The following is a 26,714-nucleotide window of genomic DNA, read 5'->3' as shown; positions in this document are numbered from 1 at the left end:
AAATCTCCCACATCTAAAAACTCTCTCACTCGCTCGCTCTCTCTCTCTCTCACTCACTCGCTCTGTCTCGCTGCCGTTACCGTCACTCTAAAAACTCTCCCCTCTCCCTAAACAACCAAATCCCACGTGTTGACTTTTTAAAAAATTGGTTGACATGGTGCATTTTTCCACCGATAGGCTTCTTTTCCTTTCTTTACTGTTTTCGCACTTTCCTTAGAAAACGCTTAAAATACACACACACATAAAAAACGTGACGACAGTATTTAGAAAAAAGCGTGACTTATATATATTATCATAATTCTGGATTTACTGGCCTGTAATTAAAATTTAAAAACTTTGAAGTCCGAACTTTCAATGTGGGCTGAAATAGAGACTCAGCGTGGCTGCAGCTTGTTGCTATGTCAGCTTAACATAGTCATGTGATTTGGAGGTGCAGCGTGAGGGTTAATATCACTCACCTTCCTTCCATTTCCACAGTGTAGCATCCAACCACCTGTGTAAAATCCGAAATTCCCATGGTGTTGTTCAAAATGTGCTCTGGCACAATCATAAACATCACTTGCTACTGATAACAAGAAAAAAGCTGGTCCTGCTATGGGCTGAACCATTTGTTAATGGTAGAGGGAAGGAACACTATGCAATATATTCAGTTTTATTCACTGTTGACTGTAACTACGCTCAAACTGTTAATGCTATCTTATTTTAATAAACAACACTGTCATATGCAAAACTGGGGTGGCACTTGGGGTGGCAAGGGATCATTTTAGGGTGGCACTTGCCACCCCATGCCACCCTTCTAGATCCGCCCCTGTGTCCAGAGTGATGATTTCTAAGGAAGCTGACATCAGCTTAGGGCGGCTAAGTTATTGGCACCCAAGCACAGATGTCCAGACACAGTTGAAGTAAAAAGGATATTATTATAAAAGTTCAAGAACCCTCTCTAGAGCTAGTTTTCTTGTGAATGTATGGATTTCCTACTATCCCCTATGCTCCTGAATGCAGCAAAGCAAACCGCATGATTTTGTGGTACTTTGAACTTTACAAACATGCTGACAGCGGCTGATCGTTTCTGCTGGCGGCGAAGACACAGAGGAGTCCTGCTGTAATAACTCCGAGCAGAGAAAGTAAGAACTAACCGTTATTAGTCCGCTGTTTGACAGCAGCGCCGCTTTGCGTCACATTTATCATCGTAATCGCAGACAAAATGTCCCTCCGCTACCACAACAAAGTGGCTGTTGTCACGGGAGGATCCAAAGGGATTGGCAGAGGGATTGTCAGAGTGTTTGGTATGAAAATGTCTTTATTTATGCTGGCAGTTTGCGCATGCAGCGAGGAGTGGCGCACTGAACATTTCTGCGACTTTTTTTTTTTCTTTTATAGTGGAAAACGGAGCCAAAGTGGCGTTTTGTGCAAGAGAAAGTTAGTAAGGCTGTTTTTATTCTGCTGCTTTTTAAAACAGTTACACGAATTCACTTTTGCCAGCATATATGAAAAGAAAAATAATGGAGTGCAAGTTTTTGCGGCATGATCAGACGTGTCTCGTAGGTGCAGCAGGTGAAGCTTTAGAGACGGAGCTTAACAAGACCGGACCAGGCTCGTGCAAGTTTGTCAAAAGTGACATCTCCAAGGAAGAAGACATAAAGGTGAAGTACAGCTTTGTGGGTGTAAGGTCTGAAATGGACAGAGTCACATGATCACATGATGATCACATGATGATCACATGAGCTCAGAGAGTGACTCGGGCAGTCACTGCTGATGTGTGTTTGTCATTTGTTGGTTTCTCTTGTCTGTGCAGAGACTGATTGCAGTCACAGTGGAGCAGTTTGGTCACATCGACTGCCTGGTCAACAACGCAGGCTGGCGTGAGTCACACATGCATTTTTTGTCTGTTTTTCACCTCCAAGCAGACATGACGTCATGGCCGTCCTGCTTACTTTCCTTCTTTGTGTGAAATCTTCCTCTTCAGACCCTCCTCATAAACCCACCGATGACACCACAGCGGAGGAGTTCAGAGACTTGTTGAATCTGAACCTCGTCAGCTACTTTTTGGCGTCTAAAGTAAATTTTCACAGCTTTGCGTGCAAGTATATTCTGTCTTCTGTGGAAACAAAGACAGGACATAAAGATTAAAGTGATACATTTAAACACTGATGAATGAAATAAATAACAAATAACTTTATTATGAAAAGACAAGCGGGGAAACAATACAGGAAAAAAATGTTTTCAGTGGTCTTAAAAGTACACGATCATATCCCTAACATGGAATCTACCTCCTTTGATATCAGGATTCCAGGATTTCCAGGTTCTTGCATTGACTGATTGATTTTAGCCAACGCCAGTCTGACTAACTAATAACCCATAAACCCGTCACACCTTTCATTTCTGTTTGAGCTCTTGGAGTAATCGAAACATTATGTATAGAGGATCTTTGCACCACCTGAAAGTCTCGCTCTCTCTGCAGTATGTGTTACCGTACCTACGAGAGCGCCAAGGAAACATCATCAATATTTCCAGTCTTGTGGGAACTATCGGTCAGAAAGATGCTGCACCGTATGTTGCCACAAAGGTGAGCTTCTTTCCTCATTTCCTAAATTTCAGCCCCTGCCCAATAGAAGAGTACTGTAATGTGATGTTTTCTCCACAAGGGGGCGATCATTTCCATGACAAAGGCAATGGCAGTGGATGAGAGCCGCTACAATGTGAGAGTCAACTGGTGAGGCAAACTGGCATCTGAAAAAAAAGTTTTCTAGGGAGAAAATATATTTTTAATTTCCAGATTAATTAATTGGATTTCACTTTAATCACAAGAATAAGATATAAAAATGTGTTGAGTCACAGGCTCCCCCGCCCCCAATTCATTAATTGCATCATGCAATTAATGATGCAATTAATGAATGCATCATTGATTGCCGAACTGAACTACGGCTTCAAGAGTCAAATCCAGTCCTCACAATCCTGAGTCTCCTTGTGGCTGTGGAGCAGCCGATGTTACACATTTATTTCTTTATATAAGGAGATATGTGCGAGTGTGCTGGTTACAAGGCTATAATGAATACTAAATAATTTTGGATATAAGGAAAGAAATTAAATTAATTGATTACTAAGATAACAAACAACTATAATTAAGCATTAACTGGAGGTAAAAGACAGAACTACAGTGAAATAAAAAATGTGATTCTGATAAATAAAAAGAATTCAGGTGTGAAATAAAAACTTAATGTGTAGAGATTCTACAAGTATTTCATTTCCTTTATTTTAATAATTATGCATTTCTTTGTCTGATCAGAGTGTCTGGCTTTTGTTGCAGCATTTCACCAGGTAACGTGATAACACCTCTGTGGGAGGAACTAGCAGCACAGACACCAGACGCTGCCGCTACCATTAAAATGGGGGAAAATGCTCAGGTACGTTCAGGAAGGCGTTCAGAAGCCATGTAGATTATGGGTGCTAGTTAGTAGTGAGGAGTTGAGTTATGCAAAGTCATTCATGAAAAGTTATGAAAAATGAACCGTGCCATCATCACATTGGATCAGGGCAGCGAATGCCTCTGGCGTTGTTGGTCAGCAGGCTGCTGGTGGAAAGTGTGCTACTATTGGCTCAAAACAATGGAAGGGGAGAGGGGGAAGGTGTGTTAGGAGGTGGCTTGAGAGAAGGAAAGGCAGGAGTGTGGCGGTCAGAGATAGGGACTTACATGTGAGGAGCTAGCTGATATGAAGGAGAGAAGGAGGCGGATATTTTTCAGAGCCAGTGTCAGACAGGTTAATGAGTTTGAAGCTGGAAATTGTAGAGGTAATGTTGAATGTTGTCAGTGTGAACGCCGTGTAGGTTGGATGTCAGTTAGAAGAGATGGAGGAAGCTAGATAAAGTGCTAGATTTAGTCCCCAGGGAGGAGTCAGTGGTAATTGGAGCAGACTTCAGGTATGATGTTAAAGAGAGGACTGCAGAAGAACAGATAGTGCTTTTAAAAAATGTAAATTGCTGCAGTGAACACATACTTGAAGAAGATGGGGAAAAATAGGGTGACATGTAGGAGTGAAGGAAGGTGCACATAGGTGCCCTATACCTTTGCAATTTGACAGAGATAAGAGACTGCAAGGTGGTGTCATGGGAGATTGTAGCTAAGCAGCATGAGATAGAGACAAGGATCAAATGGTGAAAGTTGAAGAAGGAAAGAGTAGCGACAGCTCTGGCTGGTAGGGAAGAGTTACCAGATGATGGGGAAAGCTGAAGTGACGAGGGAATGAAAACAAGGACACTTGGGAGAGGAATGAGAAAGTATTGGAAAGTGTTCAAAGAGTTTGGCAAAGAAAAAGTGGGATAGTCAAGAAGATGAAGACAGTTGATAGGAGTACTTGAAGGCTAGGCGTACAGCAAAGACAGGTGGCAAAGGAGGAAGGCTTTTAGTGAGTTGTATGTGAGGCAGGACACTAAGGAAGGAGACTTTTATCGGTGCGCTAGGCAGAGAGATTGAGCTTGAAAGCCGAAAGTGCAACAGGACAGAGAGTGGAAGTTGCTAATATTTTTCACTGGGAGTTACCAGGATGGACATAATTAGAAATGAATACATCAGAGGGACAACTCAAAGTTAGAGAGGTAAGGCTGAGATGGTTTGGACATGCCCATAAGAGGAATACTGGATATACTGGAAAAAGCAAAACTAAACTGCCACATACTGGAATCTCTCTGTTAGGCAGTCAGCACCGACACCTTCAGTCTTGGATCGCAGCTGAACGAGTTTGTGTAACAGGCTGCATTTTTTCCATGCAAATTAGAGGTTTCCTTTGATTCAGGCAAGAAAAGCTGTTTGAAGCTGACGCAATACAAGAGGAGAAACTAGACAGCCACCTCCTTTTAGTTCTGCATTTATAGATAAAGAGTGAAAGACAAATTTGTTTCAGTGCTTTAAGTGTTGTTGTTGTTTACATGTTCAAGTAAATTATTACAGACCAGGAGGAGGATCAGGATCTGTCATTTTTACACTTTTATTACGCCTGCTATCTAAATAATGGAGCATAGGAGACCCTCTGTTAAGCCTCTGTCGCATTAGGAAGTTTGTAGTTTTCCTTGTTCATGAGTTGAGAAAGCTGAAATTATTAAATCTCCAGTTGTTTTTGGGGGGGGGGGGGGTTTGCATGGGAAGTCGTACAGGAGTTTTTTGAAAAGCTTCTCCTTCTTGGCAAATACTTGTGAGCTAGGCAGCAACAGTTGGAACAGCTGCAGGCCTGTAAAAGCACACAAACAAAAGGAATTCACCCAGTGCACCCAGAAATATGCAGTCTTGGAATGAAAGTGACGCACTTTCTTCTCCAACAGCTCATGGGTCGAATGGGGACTGAGGCTGAGTGTGGACTGGCTGCTTTATATCTCGCTGCCGAGGCCACTTTCTGCACCGGGATTGACCTGCTGCTCAGTGGAGGAGCCGAACTGAACTACGGCTTCAAGAGTCAAATCCAGTCCTCACAATCCTGAGTGTCCTTGTGGCTGTGGAGCAGCCAATGTTACACATTTATTTTATTTCTTTAAAGGAGATATGTGCAAGTGTGCTGGGTACATGACTAAAATGAATACTAAATAATTTTGGATATAAGGAAAGAAATTAAATTAATTGAATTCAACTAGTTTGGTGCTTGAAGTTGAAAATTTAAAGCTTAGAATATTGGTATCCTAACTTTGTAACTGGACCTGCACCACTCCCCTATGATTAGCCAATCAGCACTAACTTCTCTGACCTATAATAACCTGCTTTCGGCTACCCCAATCAGAGGTTTGGTTTTTGTTTTTTTTCCTTCCCTCGTGCTTCCAAGGACTTCCTGAATGAGACTGCTGACTAATAAAACCGGTCACTACAACTGCAGAGCTACTTATTACATTGATTTGTTTTTTAATACACTAACGTCGTTGTGTCGTTATTCTGAGACGTGTAATTTTTCTGAGTTATTAAACTGGTAGAAAAATTGAAAAGAAGATCCTGAATATTTCAAAGTCTGCACACGCTGCTCGTGTCCAGAAGAGCAAGGTCTTGTATTTCAAAGCGGAACTCAAGCTGACTTTGAGCGTCTGTTTCCACACGGACTAACAAAGTTGTTTATCATCGCTGGCGTAGTGGAGATGGCAGCCCTCCTGACGGTGAGTCCATTGAGTGTCTCTCTGCTGTTTATTACCAGGTTGATGTGATGTTACGGGTAAATGATTAACCTGAATGAGCGATAAGGTGGCCGGTAATCCTTTAAAGAAGATAAAAGGCCTGTAAGACATGCTGGTACAGCGCTACTGGAGAATTCGGCGCGAGCGCGGAGCGTGGCAAAATTGTACACCATGGAAAAGACCAAACTTAATGCAGAAATGTGTAGATTTTATGTCTTCTGCTTATGGTTAAAATAAAAACACGCCAAAAACACTAAGAAGATTCAGTTGTTAATCTTAACAAATTGTTTAACAAATTCGGCTCACTTGGAGATGAAAAAATTGTATGTTTTTTGGGATGTTTTTGTTAAGGACGTTATTCATCTTAGGAACTTTGAGGTTTTCGTGCGTGACGTCATGTTTTTGGTCAGCCTGTCTTGTGCGTCGAGTTAAATATTAGAGGGCTTTTAGCTGATGCACATTTATAGAAAATGCAAAGTGTCTGTGTGCATTGCTGCCACGTTATTACTCTTGTGTTTTACATTTAGAATGAATAGAATAAGTTACTTTCCTGCTGTATTAAATGCCAGCCTTGAATGCAAGAAACTAAATGTTGCTTTGGGAAATAGGGATATACTTCATTCATCAGATTTGCGTAGCCATGTGGCAAAAATCAACTCGGGGAAAAAAATATAAAGACAAAATCTTGCATCATTTTTCCACCAAAATGCTTCCCTGGGCTCCATCGTGCAAAAATTATGGACACGAGGTGATAATTATATTGTCTGTCTGTAATGTCAGTGGTTTAGTGCTTTGACCTTCAAACATGCCCGAACTGGCCTGTCAGGTGAGCTGTCCTGTGGCCCTTCATCAACGGGAGCTGTCGTCTACCAGATATTGGAATTTGATTTTAAACTTCTTTCAATGTTGTTTCAATTGTATGCATACAGTTAACAGGCCAGTACTCATTTGTTAGTTTGGTAAAGTTACAACCATTTGGAAGCACAACCTGGATGTTTTAGCCCTGTATCCATTCTGCTTTTTTAAATATTTAACTATTTTTCCAAATTTCTCAGTATTTCAGCTCCTTTAATTTTTAATCTACTGTTTAACATTGTTTTTATTGTTAGAATAAATCTAGTTGTTTATATAAATTATTTACCCAATATTTAGCTGAATATTTAATCATTTATTTTAACACACTTTTTTTAATTTAGATGTAATAATTTACTAACTGGTTGAACTTTTTCCTAGTCATGTTTTAGCAGTCAAATTGTAATTTTTGTTTTCTTTTCCCCCCTGAAGTTTTCAGGCTAATTATTTCCATTTAGTCCATGGAAGCTGTAGATGTACTCCCAGTGGTTCAGTTACTCAGGGCTCCAAATTGCTGCTTCATACCACAGAGGGGCATTTGTGTGATGACTACATATAAAAGACACTGTGGTGTTTAGTTGGCAAAATTAAAATCAGGTAAAATATGGGAAACCCAGCACCATATTAAGAAAGGTAAACTAAAATGTGAAATTTCAAGAGATTAATTAGAGGATTGCTTCCAGCGTAAACGCTTTAATAAGTATTAAACTGCCAGGACAGTTGATCTTAATAGAGGTTAAATAAGTAAAAGTATAATATCCCATCCTGCCTTACCCCAGGGTTGAATTACCTTTAGTTTTCTCATGTTATCTTGCCTGAACTGAAAAACGAATGCCAAGACCTACAAAGCCAGTTAAGGAGTGGCACTAATAATTTATGTACCTAATCTATTGATATGTTTTTATGAAATAAGCTTGTTTGGTTGGCTGTTGCTGTCTTCTTATTTTGAAGGCCTTTGTCGCCCACATAATATGGTCATTCTACAGAGAGCACCCTACACATATGTCTGATTCTATTTGCAGTGAAACTCTTAGGACTGTCTCCTCCTGGAATGTGCAGACAATATGATTGGTGCTGAGTCACACACACACCCCTCAGAAAAAAAACAGTATTGCACATTGTCTTCCTGTGTGTTCCCAAACGTGGATTAATGATTGTCACCTAGAAATCCGAGCTTAAACTGTTATCTATTAACATTTTGACACTTTTTGACGGGTATTTAAAAAAAAGCTGCCACATCATCTCGCAAAGAGTTTCACCATGCTTTCCTTGCAGGCACTACATGGACGACTTCTTCAGACTTTCCCCTTTTCCTTTGGCTCTCTGCGGTTCGCCAGCTCCTTTAAGGTAATGATGAAAACGTTAGCGTTTTCTTTTTTCACCAGGTGAGACCTGTGTCATTAGCTCAAAGCTTGAATTACAGTCTGGCGAGCCTGTGAATGGCTGGTTTGGTATGGAGAACATGAGATGGTAACAGAAAGAAGGAAGTAACTTTCATTAGAGGGATTTGTCTCTTTAGCTTGGTCCAGTTGCTTTTTATTTACAGTTTCTTTCCTTTTCTGTGTTCCCTCACTCTGTGCCTGTTGTAATTATTTAATTCAGTTTAATTTAACCTGATTAATTGTGTCCAAATGATCCGTTAAGCCTTGCCTGACTCTGTTTAACACACCATCAATTGTCCTTTTGAGCATGCTATTGCTAACAGCAATTTAAAAAAACAATCACTGTTTTCGTCGCCTGCTCTGCTCTTGTCCGTCTCCTTCCTTCTTTTTTTCTCCACCCGTCTCCGGCTCGCCTGTCGTCTCCATCTCAGGCAGCAGATCTCACCATCGAACGCAACACAAAATGCAAGCCGAAGCCCGACCCCTCCACGCTGCTCTTCGGCAAACAATTCTCCGACCACATGTTGACCATCAACTGGTCGGAGAAGGGCGGCTGGGAATCTCCTCAGATCAAACCTTTCCAGAATCTGTCGCTGCATCCAGCTAGCTCTGCCCTGCACTACTCCGTAGAGGTAAAGAGCGCTCTGCCAACGTGCAGTACACAAACATACATGATATTTTCACTGGGTGGAGCACCTTCTGCTGTAGTGTAACACATAAGTGAGCCAGTAGACCAGGAACTTATAATAACAGCCAATGACTGACACATATTGGCCAATGAAATGGTTAGGTATTGTCCTCTTACCTGATAATTTGATGAATATCAGTGCCAGATTTGGGCTTAAAGTCGCCATAGCCATTCAATAAAGGGGAAACACTGCCACATTCATCTATACCTACATATAAAGTAACTAACAAAAGTTATTTGTTTCTACCTTCTCCAGCTGTTTGAAGGCATGAAGGCATACCGTGGCGTCGATAACCACATCCGTCTATTCAGACCCATGCTGAACATGGAGAGGATGCATCGCAGTGCAGATAGGAGCAGCCTTCCTGTGAGTTTGCACACCATCAGCAACATTGACCCTAATATATCATAGACTGTATATAAAAGATGGATACCATCCATTGATTTTCAGGATACTCTTTCCAGATCAATAGGTTATAAACATGCTAACCTTTGCTGCAAATGTGGGTATTTAAGGTGTCTGTGGTTGTTTTCTTGGTGGTTCTATTTTTTATCCCTTGAGGTTGCTCTTTGCAATATATATTGATATCAGTATTTTGTTTGTCCTTCACACAGTTTATCATTTTAATCAGAGTGGAAATGCCTCAGAAAAGCGATTTTAGACCATCATGAAACACTGAGGCCTTATTCAGAGGGACTGTGGCACAGCATGACAAAGTGCAGCTCATTCTTTGAAGCCAGTGAGCGCAGTGAGGCCGCCGAGCGCACGGACGGCTCTGGCAAAAACACACAGAGTGGTCTGGCAGAAAAGTTGATTCAGACTTTTTTTTTAATCCTTCATCTGGCAGCAAGTCAAGTATCATGTTTGCTGAAAGCAAGGCCACATTTGTGCCCAAGATAGAAGATAAAAGATCAGGTTGGATCATGCGTTGTGGTCACTTCCCTGAGTTTTAAAGTCTTAGCTGTGTTGTTGCTCAACTCTTAAAACCCGTCAAACCTGGCACAACCAACACTGGCGTGCATTGATGAGCATTTTCTCTTCATTCCCAAAATGTCAGTTATACTCAAGGAAATGAAACTGGTAAAATATATATTACAACACCGCAACCAGATTTGTGGGAGGGGTTGGATTAAACCTCATTGGAGAGGTGCCAAAAATTCCTCTATGCAGGAAGAATACTGGTCATTCATTCTTTGGAGTGGAAAAAGTCCATATGATTCAAACTGGACTTGGGTCTCATTGCCTTTATGAGCTTTAACCTCACCCTGTGTTGCTTTATCTCTGTTCTGCTGTTGGTCTAAATCTGCTGTTGATACTAAAAAGCTCAAACTTGAGCTTTGGGTCATGAATTACATGTAACAGAGTTTAGAGAAAACTACGTTTGGCTGCTCTCTTGCCTTACACTCACTACACTGGGGAGATGTGCATGTTTGATTTGGCAGGGTTTTAACCCGCCTGACGCAACGCCAAAGGGGATTTGCGCCTACGCTGGAAACGAACTAAAGCTTTTCACTACCACACAGGAATAAGTTACAATTTCACAAACAGGCTTTTTACACACCCTCCTGATGTCCTGGTACCAGAGTTAAAACCTCAATCAAACTATTATCCTGCGCCACACCAAAAAATAAAAACACCTAAATAAGATGACCTTAAATGTCAAGAAAACTTATTGTGAAACTGTTTCACAGGGGAAGCAAACTTTGAGTATAACTTAGATACTGTGAGTATGCATTATATATGTATTTGGAAGAGTCTTGAAAATGTCACGCTATCTAAAGCCTTCTGTAAAACAAGACTTCTGTTTGTCTTTCTGTTCTGCCTCCAAAAAAGGCCTCAAGGAGAGCCTGGCTGCTGTTAGAAGTAAAGATAAACAGGGAGGATCCTAGATACTGAACATGTGGGCTCGGCTGTTTTCTTATTTATGCTTTATTCTTTTACAATGAATGTTTATGCCCTCTAGAATCCATCACTGACACGTCATGAATGAATTAACCTAGAGATTACACTGTTAATTTGAGACACTCATTTTATTTTTGTGTTTTAAGGTAAAATCTTTTCACCCCCATGTATATTTCTGTAAAGATAGGTAGGCTATTCTTGTTACTGCAGCCAAAAAATTAAGTACAGCTTATAGTAAAGTAGAATACAGGAATAAAATATAATAAAATTTGGGTAAAAAATTATGCAAAAGAAGAAAGAAGCTCAGTAAATAAAAAAACTAAATAAAATGCAGTCACATGCGTTGTAAAATGTTGAATAGAGTATGATAAAGGTTAATTACATTAATCTGATCTACATTTAAATTTGGTCATTCCAGCACCAGCAAATGTCAGTATTAAAGAGGCTCAGTGTGATAGAGTGCAGGGTGAAAATAAACTGAATGATGACATGAGAGAACAGGTAATTCTCTACTATACAGATAAGATGCCTTGTAGTGTGTGAGGTAATGACAGCGATCAGTATCTGTCCTCGTGGCTGCCAAGACGAATCCGTCTGCTGGAGAAAGTAAGTAGTGCAGAGAGCGTGGGAGTTGATGGATAAGAGTTTGTAAGCGACCTCCTCTCCACCACAGCCAGAGTCATTTGGATGATATTATATTAGCCAGATTAATGGTGAAAGCTTACTGTTCAATGTCTTTTCCCTGTGCAGCTGTTTGATAAAGGGGAACTGCTGGAGTGCATCAAGAAGCTGGTGGAGATCGACCAGGAGTGGGTCCCCTACTCCCAGGATGCCAGCCTCTATATCAGACCCACTTACATTGGAACCGAGGTGAGCTTCAGTTTCACTAAAAGGCCTGTGCAGGTTCCACTTCAGCCAGGTTAATTAAATCAGGATGTGCTTGGAATGTCCTTCTCCTCATTAACAGTCTCCTCTTATATTTCCTTACCTCACATCCAGCCGTCTCTTGGCGTGTCTCGTCCAGGAAAAGCTATGATCTTCGTCATCATCAGCCCAGTCGGGCCGTACTTTTCAACGGGGTCCTTCAACCCAGTGTCCCTGCTGGCAGACCCTGCGTTTGTGAGAGCTTGGAAAGGAGGTGTTGGGGCCTACAAGATGGGAGGGTACGTTTTTACCCTTAAGTGTGCATTTGGTGTCTGTCTTGCTGTGGTTATGAGTCGATTTTGTGCATAAAAAGAACAATTCAACACAATTGAGTTTGAAGGACTACTGAGAGAAACCGGTTAACAAAGTTGAAACTAATTTACTGACGATATGGAACCCAAACAAGCAGAAAGAAGTATTAAAAAAAATCTGAGGTAGTTTACCAGCTTCACAGCACTGTGACGGTCAGGTGGAGTTTCTGCAGTGCTCCACACCACAGCTGTGTTTTCATTCAGCAGTGGATCTGGATGGAGCCCAGCTGTGCAGATTATTCACGTTCCTGGTGGAGATGAGAAAAAGGCAGCCTGAGTGTCAAAAAGGAAAGAGCTTGTGTGATATTTTAGGTGGTGTATTTGCATTAAAATCAGCCTTAAAATATTCAGCATTAACCGTACAATGGCTTCAGCTGGTATATTAATGGTCTGGACCATCACCCGTGCTTTTGAAAACATCTGTTGTTAGGTCAAAAATAATCACGAGACTGAGGAGGCAAATCGGCGTTCCTATAATCTCCCCTGATTCCATGCAGCCTGTGTTCACGGCCCTGCTTCCACATGACTCTGCTGTCCTACATCAGCACCTGCTCGGCTCCGGCGTGATTATGTAACACCGCTGAACACCCACTCGATTCGCTAAGCCAACAAATCTGCTCTCCTCCATCAAAGTGGAGTAAACACTTCAGCTGTTGGGCCTGATTTAGCAGCAGTAGTCACATGACTCTGGTGGAGCTGAGAGTAATTCAGTGGGCTTACGTTGTTTGTTACCTCTGGTAAGGAGTTTATTTTATTGGTTACTTTTTAGTGCAAGATCTGGCAAAATTTGACTTATATCTTCACATATTCATATCAAACTGAAATAAGAAACACTGTGAAATATCATCTCAGTGCTCTGAAGAAAATATCAGAAACTAATCCAGATCCAGGTTTCCTTTCAGATCCCAGGGCTCAGTTCATGCATGGTGTGAAGGGAATTTTCAGCCTAGCTGGAGGTTTCTAGTCTGTGTAGATTAAGAGCTTTGAAGTCTTGTTTAGCTGATCATTTAAATGTTATTGTGCATTTACTGGTACAGGAAGTAGAGCCTGATTGATGCTGACGTTTTAGATATGATCACTAAGGCCAGAGCACATCAGTCGAGCAGTGTAATTGGAACTGGACTGTGATTTTTATACTAGACAAGCAGATAAAATCCTTTATTAAAGCTATTTAGTTTTATCATTTGAGGCTTTTATCCAGAATTAGATCCATTTTATCTTTGAAAATTTGTGAATGTCTCATTCATGCTTTCATCACAACGTGTCTGCACTGCTGCTTGAAGGCGTTTCACCTCTCATTCGAGAAGTTTCCTCAGTTCTAAGACAAAAGGTGAAGAATTCAGGTATTTAAGCCCTAGAGGGAGTTTTCCCTTAAAAGGGTTGTTGACCTACTATTGATTGTTTGCGTCACCACATGAGGTGTGAAAAAAGCTGTGGGTCATTATCAGCAGAGGTTTCAGGTGAAACCATTGTGAGACAGTTGATGCCCTAAGCCCTCCCCCTCTCTTCGAAGAAGGTCGTTCCCAGTGGGCATAGATGGCTTCTTTCACTCTTCTTTCAAACCATCTGTGTTCTTGGTCCAAAAATGTGAATGTTTGCATCCTCGAAAGAGTGACCTTTGACCTTTAGATGCATATGTACAGCTGGGTCTAGTCCCGTCGAGGTGGCTCTTCTACGTTGTGCCATGCGTTTATGGAGCGGCTGTTTAGTTTCTCCAGTGTAGATGTCTGAGGGACTCCTCGCTGCACTGCACACCACTGTGTTGGACTGATGGAGACATATTTCAAAGCACAGAAACACAACTCTGCTGCGTCAGTCGTGCTGGTCTGCATTTCAGCATTCCTAACATTAAAGCAGAATATCAGAAGGTCTGTACGTCAGGGTCTCTGTATCCTTCACTCGAAGCTAATGCAGCTTGAACTTAGTGACGCTCAGAAAGAGCTGGCAGCCGAGCACAACTCGAGGCTGTATTCTTAACACCATTGTTCATTGTTTATTGTTGTCAATCCAGAAATAATTGCGGTTCTGTGGTTCTCACGATGTTCCTTCTAACAGTCGTGACATTAACAGGATGCTTCCTCGTCAGCACAAACACCTTTTCTTTGGGTGCTGGTCTGGTGCCAGTGCACAACAGCGGTTGCTCTGTCATCATTCTTTGGACTGGAAACCTGACATGTCACTGTGTCTTCCTCGAAATTCTCGAAATTAAGAAGTAAATATGAGCTTTACCAGCCGTTTGAATCATTCCCACACGGGTCTTAGAAAAGCTTCAGACCCAACAGGCGATGGTGGTTTTCAGCCTCTTGGAGTCTTAAAATAGGAGCTGAACAAGAATAAAACTCGGTTGTTTAGCTTTCCTGATTCGGGAGTCGATCCTCTGATTTGCTTTGTTGTTTTGCTTTTATGTCAGAAAAGACATTACACAGATGATATGATGAATATTCATACAGCACATTGCTGGTATTGCTTTATCTGATTTTTTTTTTTTTTTTTTTTTTTTTTAAATCTGTTTTAATGCTAATAAATATCTTTTCTGATTGATCAAGGTCACTCTGTGCGGACAGCAAATAATGGTTATACTGTATTACACATTACACATGTGTTTCCAGCAGGATATTGTTGGATTGTGTGACTTTACTTTGGTTGCAGGTTGTGATTTTGGCGAGTGGGAAGGCTTTTAATTGATGACTAAATAAGTTATTTAAATGAAAAACAAGGAGAGAAAATGTGCTAATACTCTTCTGTTCATTTCAGTCTCTGTGGAGGTTTATTTGTAAATCCGCGCTGCTACATGTTGGCACTTATGTCTGACCCGTCTTGTCGACATCAGCGGTTTTCATTTATTTGCATGTTGTTGCTTGCTTCTTACCTCCTGCCATGCAACACACCTGCACGAGTCATCCTCAGAATAGCCCCATTCATAGCTGTATGGCCCCACTACCACTGACTGCCACCTGGTGTGCAAAACATGCATTACACCAAAACAAATGCAAACAAGAAATGTGTCTCATATTATGTTTTTCAGTTCAAGCCGCTCTGTTCATATGTAATAAATCAGGCTGTCTGTCTTACTTAACTTCTCTCCAGTAACTACGGCCCCACAATAGCGGTGCAGAACGAGGCAGTGAAGCGAGGCTGTCAGCAGGTCCTCTGGCTGTATGGACAAGATGAGGAGATCACCGAGGTCGGCACCATGAACCTCTTTATCTACTGGACCAATGAGAAAGGAGGTCAGATTCTTTTAGGTCATATTTGTATGTTGTTGTTTTTTCCCCAGTCATCTTTTTATTGTTCACACAGTTTAAAACTGCTCTTGTGAATTTTTTCCTCTGTGAATGCAGAGAAAGAGCTGGCGACCCCGCCGCTGGATGGCATTATTCTCCCAGGAGTGACCAGACAGTCACTGCTGGACCTGGGAAGATCCTGGGTAAGAGACCAAACACACGCTGTTAGGTCAACAAGTCTGCTGCCTGAGCCCCACCCACACTGAAAGTTTAGCACAGACGCAGGATGAGCAGAAATGGAACAAAAGGAGTCTCATTTTTAGTTTGAGTCTTAGTTATTTTGTAGCATCCCAGTGCTTGCTAGCATTTCCCAGCATGATGTTTAGTGGTGTTGTTTTTTGCAGACGGGCGTTTGCTAGTTTCAGAAATTGTCTTGCGCACATTATTTTGGCTGGTGGGGCTTCTCCGGGTTACCAGGGGGGAATTTAATGAGGCATTCCAGCTGAAAGATTACGATTGGGATTTCCAACTTGTAACTTTGTGCAGCAATAAAAAAAATTAAAAAAAATTCTTTCTTTGTGTGTTTCTGTCAGGGAGAGTTTAAAGTCACAGAGCGCACTATGAGCATGAAGGAGCTGCTCGGAGCTCTGGATGCCGGGCAAGTCCTGGAGGTGTTCGGTGCAGGGACGGCCTGCGTCGTCTGCCCCGTCGGCAGCCTCCTCTACAAAGGAAAGGTGGGAGTTCATCTCCTGGTTCTGATGCTGCTTATTTTTCATGAGTAATGGTGACGTTGCTGGGTTTCCTGTGACCCATTATCAAACATGAATATTTAATTTTTCTGCTTTGCTGAGTCATCAGGCAACATTTGTGGAGAAATAATCATGTGTAAAGTGTTCATTTTTAAATATTCATTTTCAGAACATGTTTGACGGTGTGAAGAATCCATGGAAATCGCCAATAACGTCAATATTTCCTTCTGTTTTCTCTCAGACGTACCAGATCCCCACCATGCAGAACGGTCCAGATCTGGCCAAAAGGTTCTACAAAGAGCTTACTGATATTCAGGTAAGAGCGTCACCGCATTTATATCCCAAATCTAAATATTAGGCACTTAGAGCATCTTTAAAGTGATCAAGGGAACTTGCATGCTGCTGCTTCCAAGTGGCAGCAAGAGGGAACTGACAAATACAGGGTCCAGATTCATAAAGTGTATCCACACGAAGGCAGAAATGTGTAGTATTTTCATTAGACTTGTTCTGCACACGGTTCTCTTTCATCAAGACATGCGCACAGATGCATCAGATTAAATTTAGTGTATGTAAACAGAACCAAAACTCCAAACTGGTGCATGCTTGGTCACAAGAAGCTATTGTCTCTGCACACTCTCTCACCCACAGACAGAATAGAAGATGGACGTAGCCACTGTGGCATTTGAGCAGTGAGCATATTATAGATAACTCTCCTTTTAGTCGTAGAAGGACCAGTGTTTACAAAAGACTTCAGGTTCTATTAAATATTTACCTAGAACCCGAGCCTATGAAGTCCCTGAGATCACCGAGCAAGGACCATCAAATTCCCATAAACATCAACTTTTTGCAGCCAGAGAAGTCGCCCCCTGCTGGCCATTAAAAAGAACTCTGGCTTAAAGCTCTTCTGCACTGGCTACACTCTTTAGGCCTCAGAGCTGTGCCCATTTAGTTTATGTGAGGGAAAAGACACAAAACATACTTATGCATGTTTTGTTTTTCTTTAACACATCCGACCTTGATATCGATCAGTCCGAAAGTTCAGAGATATTCTTTGTTCTCAGATCAATAATCAGTAAAACTTGATATTAAAATCTTAAAACTATTTCTTTATGACTTGTTTTATGACAGTCTGCTATTGGAATAACAGCACTTGTTGCAGGCCTAGCATATACTGTGACTTTCTATATGTGAATTCATTTTTTTAATGTATTTTATTTCACGCCCACATTTCCTTCCTCTGTATTTATTTGTTTCCCTCTCTTCTTTTGCTTCCTTGTGTTTCCTGCAGTACGGACGCACACCAAGTGAATGGGCTCCACTGGTTGTTTAAACAGCCACTTTGCACATGCCGGTTGTATCAACATTAAATCCCCTAATTTCAGTTTGGAACGACCAGCAGCGACCCATCCCTTCCCCCCGCCCCCACCGCACTCCTTTCATCCAATGAATGCAATCCTGCTTCGTCACTCGGGGACACAGACGCCTCTCTCTTCCTGTCTTTTTGGACGCTTTTCACGGATGTTACTGTCTCAGAAAACCAGTTGGTGGTTTGAATGTTACGGCCCGCTTTGGCAGCAATACTAACGGCGACGTTTGCCAATATCAAACCTGAAGAAAATTTTAATTGTTGCAGGGAAAAAAAAAGAGATTTTAAATATTAACGTGATTTATCTTCACAGCATTAATACAGGCTAAACTTCACTCAGATGCTCGTACTTTCATTTTAATCAGCCCTGCATTAACAAACAGGCACAAAGTTTGACATGTTTCAGGTGTCGTAGTCACAAGCTACAGGTTTGTATTTGGTGTTTAAGACTTAGATAGTTACTGTTACTCATCAACAAATGCATTAAGGTGTATGTCACAACAGCAAAGTTGATATTAGCTCGTGCTATTTAACCTAAAACCTTTAACTGTTACATGTGAGTAGCCCAAACTGGAATAGCCAACCTTGTAAGGATGTGTTATTTCTTATTGTCGTGTACTTGGCGAACTGATCTGTAATTTTTCATGGGGCCATGTCGCTTGGACACCAGAGTTTGCACTGAGCTTAGTTGTAACGTCTGTGTGTGACTCGGCTTTTTAGAAAATAATCATTAGTGGGTTTTAATGTTTGTTGGTTTTATTTGTAAAGACTTTGACAGCACAAAAAAAAGATGTGAGCAAGCAGCAGCACGCACAAACAGAAGGACGGCTGAAGGCTGACACGCTGCAGACGAGAGGGACTGTTAGACGCTGCACTCCTGAAAAATACTGTACAGTAGCAAATAGACTGTGTTGTTATTTTAGGTTTTAAATTATTATTTTTTCCTCCTCGTTGTGATGTGAAATTCGGCCGACTGTCTTCCAGAGTACTTGACTGTGTCATCATGTGTTTAGCTGTGACTTTCTCTGCTTTATTTGTACACGTTGTAAGTCTCCTCTGTCCAAGTGCCTGATCTCAGTCTGTCAGCTTCTTCATCTGTCCATTTAAAGCTGCTGATTTTGTCTTTAGGGGATGTAGCTGGATATGTAAAGCAATATCTGTTTAGTTTTTTTAAATGTGCTGTTAGTTTTATTTGGCTGTTTTTGTTTTTACAATAAAGCCAGGTTGAGTTCAGTGGGTCCTTTTGTTTTTTTTAATCATCTGTATTTAAATTTAGTTCTTCTAGATGATATTAATAATAATAATCATTTAATCAGTGTTTTGGTGATTAATTTATGATTTAAGCTTTGTGGTGTGGCTGAAGGAGCCATTAGAAGATGGGTAGGCTGTGGTGAGCAGCAATACTCAGGCTGTGGGTATCAAACAGAGATACAATCCCTCACACTTACAGCACCATCAGCAGCCTTCAACAAGCAGTTGAATGTGTACCTGATAAAGTGGCTGGTGAGTGTCTGTTATGGTATTGTGGAAAACTTTTGCATTCTGTAAGACAAAAACAGAGTTGGAACAATATTTGCTGTGACCGTCTTTATTCCTTAACACATCCTGAACTGCCACAGGTAAGCTTTCTTGTGATTTCTTTAAGTAGTCTTCAGAATTAGTTCTTCAGGCTTGTGGAAGGACATTCAAACCTCTGCAAGTTGTTCCATCCTGTCAAGATGATCCCACACTTCTTCAATACTGTTGAGGTCCAGACTCTGAGGAGGTCAAACCCTGATGCTTTCCAGATGGATCAAAACATACTTTTCTGTGTTTGTAATTCCATCAATTTTGACAAAATCTCCAAGACCACAGGCTGAAACCATGACAGAGGCTCCATTGTGTTCTACAGATGGCTCTAGACGCTCGCTGTCGTACGTCTATTGTGCCTCCTCTGTAAATACTGACAAAGATTAAACCAAATATTTAAGATTTGGATTCTTCACTCCATCAGATCTGTTGCCACGGATTTTCACTCCAGTTCTTGTGTAATTTGGCATATCTCTGACTTTTCGCCCACTTTCCTTAAAAATAGCCTCTTCATAGCTGCTCATCTACAAGACCGTTTGTGTCGAGGCTTCAGTGAACAGTAGACGGACCGGCTGAAGGTCCAGATCTTTCAGGTCTTCTGCCAAGTCTTTGCTGGATTGTCTTTTCCCCTTAAAGACATGGCATCTGCTGTCAGCGTTTTTTTTCCCCTCGTCTTTTGTCCTCCACTTTTTTAGTTTGTAATTTTAAGGACAGACTGCATGCACACCATGTTTTCAGCTAAAAACTCTGGGAAATCCTTGTTGGTGCAAAAATACAATTTTGTGCTTGTCAGAGTTATCTTTGGCATCTTTTGTGGTTGATCTGAAAAAATGGGAACGAATTACTGTTTATGTGACAGGCTGCTAGTAACAAAGTGCCTAAAGACACAGTGTATAATTGGCTTTATAAGTTGCATTTTTATCCTTGAATGATTTAATTGGTCAGGGTTATCTGTCCATTTTCAGATACAAGCGTGTCAAAAGCACCAAATGTCCAAAGAGACTTTTCTCAGAATTAACTTTTATTCTTTTATGAATACAATAAAATGGAGCCCCATGACATCCGACAAGGTCATCTTGTTAAAAATAATTCAGTTGCTTTGCATACAGAAATCCAGACACTTCTCCAGTAACTAAAGATGGACACCGCCACCTTTTTCATGAAAAGAAAAAAATGAGATATGGCACAACTACTAAACTTTTTTTTTTTCCATTTTAGCAGGAACTAACTTCATTTCATACAGTTTAATATTTTACATTAGGTAATTTACATTTGTCTGCACTAAGACTGGAAATGGTTTCATCAGCAGTTTACATCAGTGCAAAATAATCAATCATGACTATAAAACCACAGTATTTACCCAGGTTAAATACTTTATAGATACACTTTCACTTTAATCTCAGATTTAATATCACTAGACTGCAATCATAGAAAAATTACCACACACTTTTTCCGATGCCAAAAATCCCCTTTGAATAATAACTTTTATAAATGCATGCCGACTTCTCTCAAGCAAGGGACAAAAACAAGTTCCGGTCTTCATTTCTGGTAGATGATATTAACTCTGAACCTTTTTCAAAGCAGCAGCGGTGGATCTACTCTTCCTCATCCTCAGAGTCTGGTGTGGCGCCTCCAAACACGGCAGAGGTGTGCTGACCCAGCGGGTTGTAGAGGAAAGCTTCGATTTCTCCCCCGCCGTTGGTGTTTTTCTGGAAGTGGATTTCTAGCAGGTCCTGCAGAGTTTCCCGCTCCATGATGTCGGGTATTCCTGTCAGCATTACTGTCCGAGGACACTGCGTCATCTTGGTCTAATGGACGATCCACCACACACACACACAAAGCACTCAAATTTATTAAAATATATTTTATTAGAATTTCAGTAAGAGCAGATACAGATAATCTGATAAATGCTCTTACCTTCAGGTTTGAAATTTTCCCGTTGAGGAAAGGCGTCACTCTCACTGTGTGCTTCTTCTTTTGGACAGTCAAGTCATGGAACTCATTTTGTACCACACGTTTGGCAACTAATACAAAAAAAAACAGTCCATCAGCTGGTGGTCAAAAACAACAATCCTGTGAGTCTCTGTGATGAAAAGTTTCATTTAAACAATCCTCTACTCTGGATTAACTGTGTCCTGTGACATGAGGGTAAAATATTCGATGCTCACTGTTCTCCACAAACGTGAGGACCACCGTCTCAGAGTCAGACAGGTATTCACAGTCCTCCACCTCACCGCCTCCATTTTTAGATTTGGAGAAATGGATCTGCAGCTTGTCCAGCAGAATTTCGGTGTCCATTCTGGGCAGGTTGGAGATTAAAATACGCTGAGAACAAACCTCAGAGTCGATCTGCGGGAACAACGGGACACGTGAGCAGATCAGCTAAACCTAGGCCGACGCTGTCTTTGATTCGCTGTGGTTGTTCGTTTTACCTCCACCAGCTTGGGCAACATCAGATGAACCGGCCTGGCCTCCACGGTGATGCTGCACTCTTCTCCCAGATTCACCTGATGCTTCTTCAGTTCCAGAATCTTCCTTGCCACTGGAAAATGAAACCGAGAGATCCGGGATTTTAAATAAAAAACAAAACAAAACAAAAAAACAAAAAAACCCCAAAACAAAACAAAAAACATAGCCAAATAGCAAAAAGACATTATTTTCTGTTCCCGCAGCTGTCAGAAGTTTGGAATCTGCTCCAAATACATGCAGCTAAAATGATGAGAGCCTGAAGATTCATCTTGCAGATTATTTCTTTCATTTTGGAGTCCTAATAAAATAATAATAAAGAACTAATAATCCGTCTAATGTGATGCGCTTCTGAAGGTAGTGCTTTCCACATCTCCAGTTTAAAGCCAAATAAGATGCAAGAAGCATCTTCCTGCTTGCAGCCAAGTAGCTGTTTGAAAGCTGGATTTGCAAAGTGACATTAGGCCCCCTAGTGGCTCAGTTTGGCCCTGCAGCTGAAGATACATACATGTATCAACATCCTTTTTGAATTTTTCTGTTGAATGAGGCACGAAAACGTATGTCTATTAAAGCAGCATTTATTTATTAGTCATCTATCCATCTTCTTCCCTTTATCCATTCATCTATTTATTATTTACTTGTTTTTATTTTGTGAAATCAGAATTTATTTGACCTGACTTTGTTTTAAATAAGAAATTCCCTTTTTTTGCAGAAAGATAAATTCACAGTCTTCCAACTACATATTATGAATATTCTGATTGCTATCGTTAAGCTAAAACCTCGTCAGATATGTTATATTGTTTCACTGTGCTAGTTAAGATCCAAAGAACAGCATTATACTTTGAATGTTTTAGGCCAAAAACTTTGTTTTTATTTCCTATGTTTGACCTAAAATTCTTAGTCATATGACTAATAACATAAAATATGGTCCTTTTTATTACTACTATACTATACTACTACAATAATTTATGACTATATTTAACAAATAATGAGGTCAGCGTATGAACAAGTCAGGCTTCAGACTGCTCTGAGCAATCGTTTTTTCTCTTCTTGGTTCTGTTTGATCCCAGAATGAGCAGATATTCCTAATATCTCAGGTATGCAGCTCCACCTGTGAGTGCGATCCATCTACCTGCTGTTTAAACCTTCTATAGGTGGTTTAAAGGGGGAGGAGCTAAAGCAGCTTGTTTAATTTAGAGGTCCTGCACCAAGCCCCAAAGTAAGAAAAATAAAGATTCTTTTGAACAGCAAGTCACGCAAAGCTCCTCTGGTACAGTGCACGAATAAAAATATGGAAATTAGCATTTTAATACTTTATGCACACTTTTTAATCTTTCTGTTAAAAATAAGATATAATCACCTGGTTCCTTTAACAAACGCAGCTATATCTAAACCACGCCAGTGCTGGCAAAAACTCACAAACTCACCGACTTCCTCCTCGAAGGTAATCAGCGCCGTCCCGCCATCCATTGGGTAAACAATATGTGGCTTCATCTCAAACTCTTGCTTGTTGTTTGCATTTCCAGTCGCTCCCTTGAAGACCATGTCCCTCTCTGGTACAGAGGTGAACACCTGAAATCAGCAGGTACAGGTTAACGGGGTGAGGTCACGGCGTGTCGGGCTGCAGAGGGAGGTGTGTCCCGTCAGGTTAACGTACGTCTGCCTGTTGCATCAGGTGCTTCTTATTGGCCTCTTCCGCCTTAATAGCGGCATTAGTTTCCTTGATCTCCGCCATCAGTTTGAGCTCCTCCTGCTTTAGCAGATCCAGTTTCAACTAGAAGAAATCAAAAAGCATTTGAAGTTTTGTGGGATTCTAACGTGCTGCTTTTTAGTGCTTTTTAAAATAAAAAAAAAAATTACATTAATTTAATATTAACAATACAATTTACTATTTTGTTAATTGTTGTTTAATGCCACTGTGTTGCTTCTTTTATTGTTAATATATATTTTTATGAGTTGTTTTCACTTAAAATTTTCCATTTCATATTTAACTCCCACCCTGTTTTCCAAGGTGCTACCTTAAAATTCATGGAATAACTATCATCTGTCGTCTTGACTCCTTGTTTCCTTCCTGTTATTGAACATCTGCCATCTTACCAGCATTTTTCCCTTGAGGGGAAGTGCTGTGGAAAAATTCCTTTAGCTTGACTCAATATTTATTCGCAGTGCTTTAAATGGTGGCGGAAAAACACTGAGAAATAAGCATGTTTATGTCACACATGCTTTACCTTTTCATTGGCTAGCTGGTCTCTGTAGGAGCGTTTGTCATCCTCCAGATCCTGGGTCAGTTTGTCAGTGCGCTGTTTGAACTGCTGCTTCAGATCTCGCCGGTCTTCTATAGTTTTAGTCAGCTCCTTTGTCTCCTCCATCAGCTGGTCATACTTTTTCTGTGGACACAGAGGTAGAGCTGAGTCCAGGCTGTTGTTATTATTGATGTCTAATCAGCATGACATGTAACATCTCTTTAAACACGATCTTTTGTGGTTGTATTTTGTGCAGAACAACAGAACAACTCTTCCGGGAGTTTAATTTATGTTAAAACACTGAACAGTTATTTTAATAACACATAATCTCTTCTGAGTTCTGTTCTTTTGCTCTAATAAATAAAGCATGCTTATGCTGTATATATGTATTTCAGCCTTTATTTAACCAAAACTGAATCTGTGTGTGAGCGTCCAGCTAAGATAGACAGCAGCTCAATCTGCATTGTTTACAGAACAACACACACACACACCTTTAGTGGAAGTGTTTCTGATTTAAAAGCTGAACTTGGGTGAAAGGCAGGACCTGGACAAATCTCCAGAGCCCCACAGAGACATGCAGTGAACCTCACACACCTGCACATTCAGTTTTCGGTTTTCATCTCATCAGGGACATTACTACACTGTAGTGCAGCATGCATTAAAGTGTCCTTTACAATATGTCTACATTATTATACTCTTCCATTTTTGACCCATTAAGCCATGAAGGTTTAATTAAATTGTATGATTTCGTGATAAAAGCGTGGATGTATGAGAACTTGGATTCAGAATGCTAACTCGATTACCTTGCAGTTTTTTGAGAAGTTTGATATACATTTGTGATTATATGATGCAAAATGTGCACTCCTGATCTATCTCGTAACAGTAAATAATATTCCCAAAATGTCCAGGATGCAGATCTGGATTGACTCCAGAACTTTAACCACTTCTACGTTTGGCGACACCACCCCTGTGGTAAAATGTTCATGCGACCTCTTGGGTAGTAGTGCTCCACACTAAACAGAGCTAATCACATAACCTCCTTAGTGGAGGTAGAAATCACAAATCGAGTACTGGACCTGACAGAGAGCTTCCTCCCTACTAGAAATGGCAGTTTTAGTAAGTCCACATGCTTAAAGCAGAAGATAAAAACATGAAACTTGTGTACGTTTAGAATGCCTGTCTCAAAATAAAAAAGGTTTTGAGTCTGTTTTTTGAATATACACAGAGATGTAACTGATCTCAGGTCAGCAGGTAGCTTGTTCCACAAAAAAGGACCACAGTAACCGAAGCACCCTCAGCATACTTGGATCTGATTCTAGGACTGGGTTGAATTCAGAGACATATGAATAGTTTTGGAGCCCTGCGTGTAACTGGAGGTAAACTGTCTAAAAGTGTAATGAAGCTGCACCTTGTAATTTTGGATTGAAGCCTTAATCCCCTCCAAGGTGTCCTCGGATTGTGGGTCCGGAACCAGAGAGAAGTCCTGAAACACAACATGGAGACACGGAATGTGTTAAATAGATATTTTTTTCCGCGAGAGCAGCATTACGCGTGTAGTTTAAAACCGATAATAAAGACAACAACAACAACAGGAAGAAGCAAAACGAGCTCTCACCTCGTCTGACGACATAGTGAAAGTAACCTGGAAAAAAGTTAACAAAATATTACAGATGTGACACACCGTCCCTCACCGCGAACAGTTAAATGAGGTTTTTAACAGAGGATCGACACAGACTGAGAGTCTAACAGCTAAAACACAGCTAAGGTAAACTTCACAACAACAAAATGTACTGCAGGCCTGCTTTAAACCACACACAGATTACATCTCAGTAAGTTTAATTACTCTGAACCTGGAAATAAATCTCCTAAATCAAACTTCAGATGAAAACTCCCACATTACACTCACATTAGATATGAATTTTCGTGTTTGTATCAAGGTTTATTTCTTATTTTAAAAGAGCAGCCGCAGTGAACCTACCTCCTTCCGACGATCAAAGCTCTGAACTCACACTCATTCTTTCAGTTTCTCTTTCCCCGCAGGAGGATCCTCTGCGCCTTTACGTATAATTAATGCCGCTTCCCACCAGCAGGGGGAGCTGCTTTCAAAACAAACAAAATGCTGCATTCACTTCCCGTGGGAAATACGGAATCTTATATCACAACAGCTACGAAACACTTTATGAGAGGAAAAAAATGATTCAGATTCATTTCTTTCCTTATATATATGTATATATATTTTCATGCCGAGAGAGCGTGTTTTTTGCTTATATAGAGAAGGTCAGGATGAGCTATACTGTGTCAAGTGGCAGAGCTGTTATGATTTTCAGCAGGAGTTTGTTTTTCACATTTTTTTTTTTTCAAACAACCAAAAAGACAAACGATTTTTTAGTGATAAGGTGGGTGGTATTTGTTAGGGGCAAATCTAGGAACTTGAGAACAGGCATTACAGTACAAACACATGTCAGGTAGATGTCTCAGGGTGAACACACCAGCTTGATCTAATGGTTGTTGATAAATCTGGGTATTTCCTGTATATATTTTTATTTTATTTTTGGAAGAATACAAAATCGATTCAGCCATTTTCATGTTTTTCAAAACATGAAATAAATAAAATATTTTTTTTCACCTATTTAAAGTTCATCCCCACATCAGTCATGTTTACACGTGTACCCAGTGACCAATGACTTCAATATTAAAATATTTAATAAATATTCAATATTTAAGATTTCTCATGTGCAGTTAAGTTTCTTAACATCAAAATGTGATTTTCCTGAAACTGCCAAACACTATACAAAAGGCCTGATGAGCTCTGATTAGAATACAACGTACCAACAGCTCGTGGTACAGTGAAGATTTTTCTATCATTTTAGCCTGATTTTATTTTAATTCAGAT

The 26,714-nt window shown here is 40.6% G+C and overlaps 3 protein-coding genes across 3 annotated transcripts; 2 read left to right on the top strand and 1 right to left on the bottom strand.

Annotated features, from left to right (window-relative positions):
• The first annotated feature begins 895 nt into the window (after nucleotides 1–895).
• On the top strand, nucleotides 896–5,854 carry hsd17b14 (hydroxysteroid (17-beta) dehydrogenase 14). Its single transcript, XM_031751025.2, has 9 exons — nucleotides 896–1,286; nucleotides 1,381–1,419; nucleotides 1,546–1,643; nucleotides 1,796–1,862; nucleotides 1,967–2,058; nucleotides 2,462–2,566; nucleotides 2,646–2,713; nucleotides 3,308–3,404; nucleotides 5,314–5,854. Exons 1-9 carry the CDS (start codon nucleotides 1,205–1,207, stop codon nucleotides 5,467–5,469), a joined length of 804 nt encoding a protein of 267 aa, XP_031606885.1. The 5' UTR covers nucleotides 896–1,204; the 3' UTR covers nucleotides 5,470–5,854.
• Nucleotides 5,855–5,994: 140 nt separating this feature from the next.
• Nucleotides 5,995–18,783, top strand: bcat2 (branched chain amino-acid transaminase 2, mitochondrial). Its single transcript, XM_031751014.2, has 11 exons — nucleotides 5,995–6,126; nucleotides 8,272–8,343; nucleotides 8,810–9,010; nucleotides 9,323–9,433; nucleotides 11,720–11,839; nucleotides 11,969–12,132; nucleotides 15,292–15,434; nucleotides 15,546–15,631; nucleotides 16,022–16,162; nucleotides 16,419–16,493; nucleotides 17,466–18,783. Exons 1-11 carry the CDS (start codon nucleotides 6,109–6,111, stop codon nucleotides 17,505–17,507), a joined length of 1,173 nt encoding a protein of 390 aa, XP_031606874.2. The 5' UTR covers nucleotides 5,995–6,108; the 3' UTR covers nucleotides 17,508–18,783.
• Nucleotides 18,784–20,115: 1,332 nt separating this feature from the next.
• Nucleotides 20,116–25,857, bottom strand: ifi35 (interferon-induced protein 35). Its single transcript, XM_031751045.2, has 10 exons — nucleotides 25,800–25,857; nucleotides 25,437–25,463; nucleotides 25,230–25,304; nucleotides 23,807–23,965; nucleotides 23,236–23,352; nucleotides 23,006–23,150; nucleotides 21,545–21,654; nucleotides 21,281–21,461; nucleotides 21,030–21,136; nucleotides 20,116–20,920 (listed from the first exon to the last, which is right to left on the bottom strand). The coding sequence occupies exons 2-10, from the start codon at nucleotides 25,449–25,451 to the stop codon at nucleotides 20,708–20,710; spliced, it is 1,122 nt and encodes a 373-aa protein (XP_031606905.1). The 5' UTR covers nucleotides 25,452–25,463; nucleotides 25,800–25,857; the 3' UTR covers nucleotides 20,116–20,707.
• Between the last annotated feature and the right edge of the window lie 857 nt (nucleotides 25,858–26,714).

Source organism: Oreochromis aureus, linkage group 4 (assembly GCF_013358895.1).
Source record: "Oreochromis aureus strain Israel breed Guangdong linkage group 4, ZZ_aureus, whole genome shotgun sequence".
In the NCBI taxonomy this organism is placed as follows: Eukaryota; Metazoa; Chordata; class Actinopteri; order Cichliformes; family Cichlidae; genus Oreochromis; species Oreochromis aureus.
Note: the sequence above shows the minus strand (reverse complement) of the source record. Positions and strands in the feature narration are given on the sequence as shown.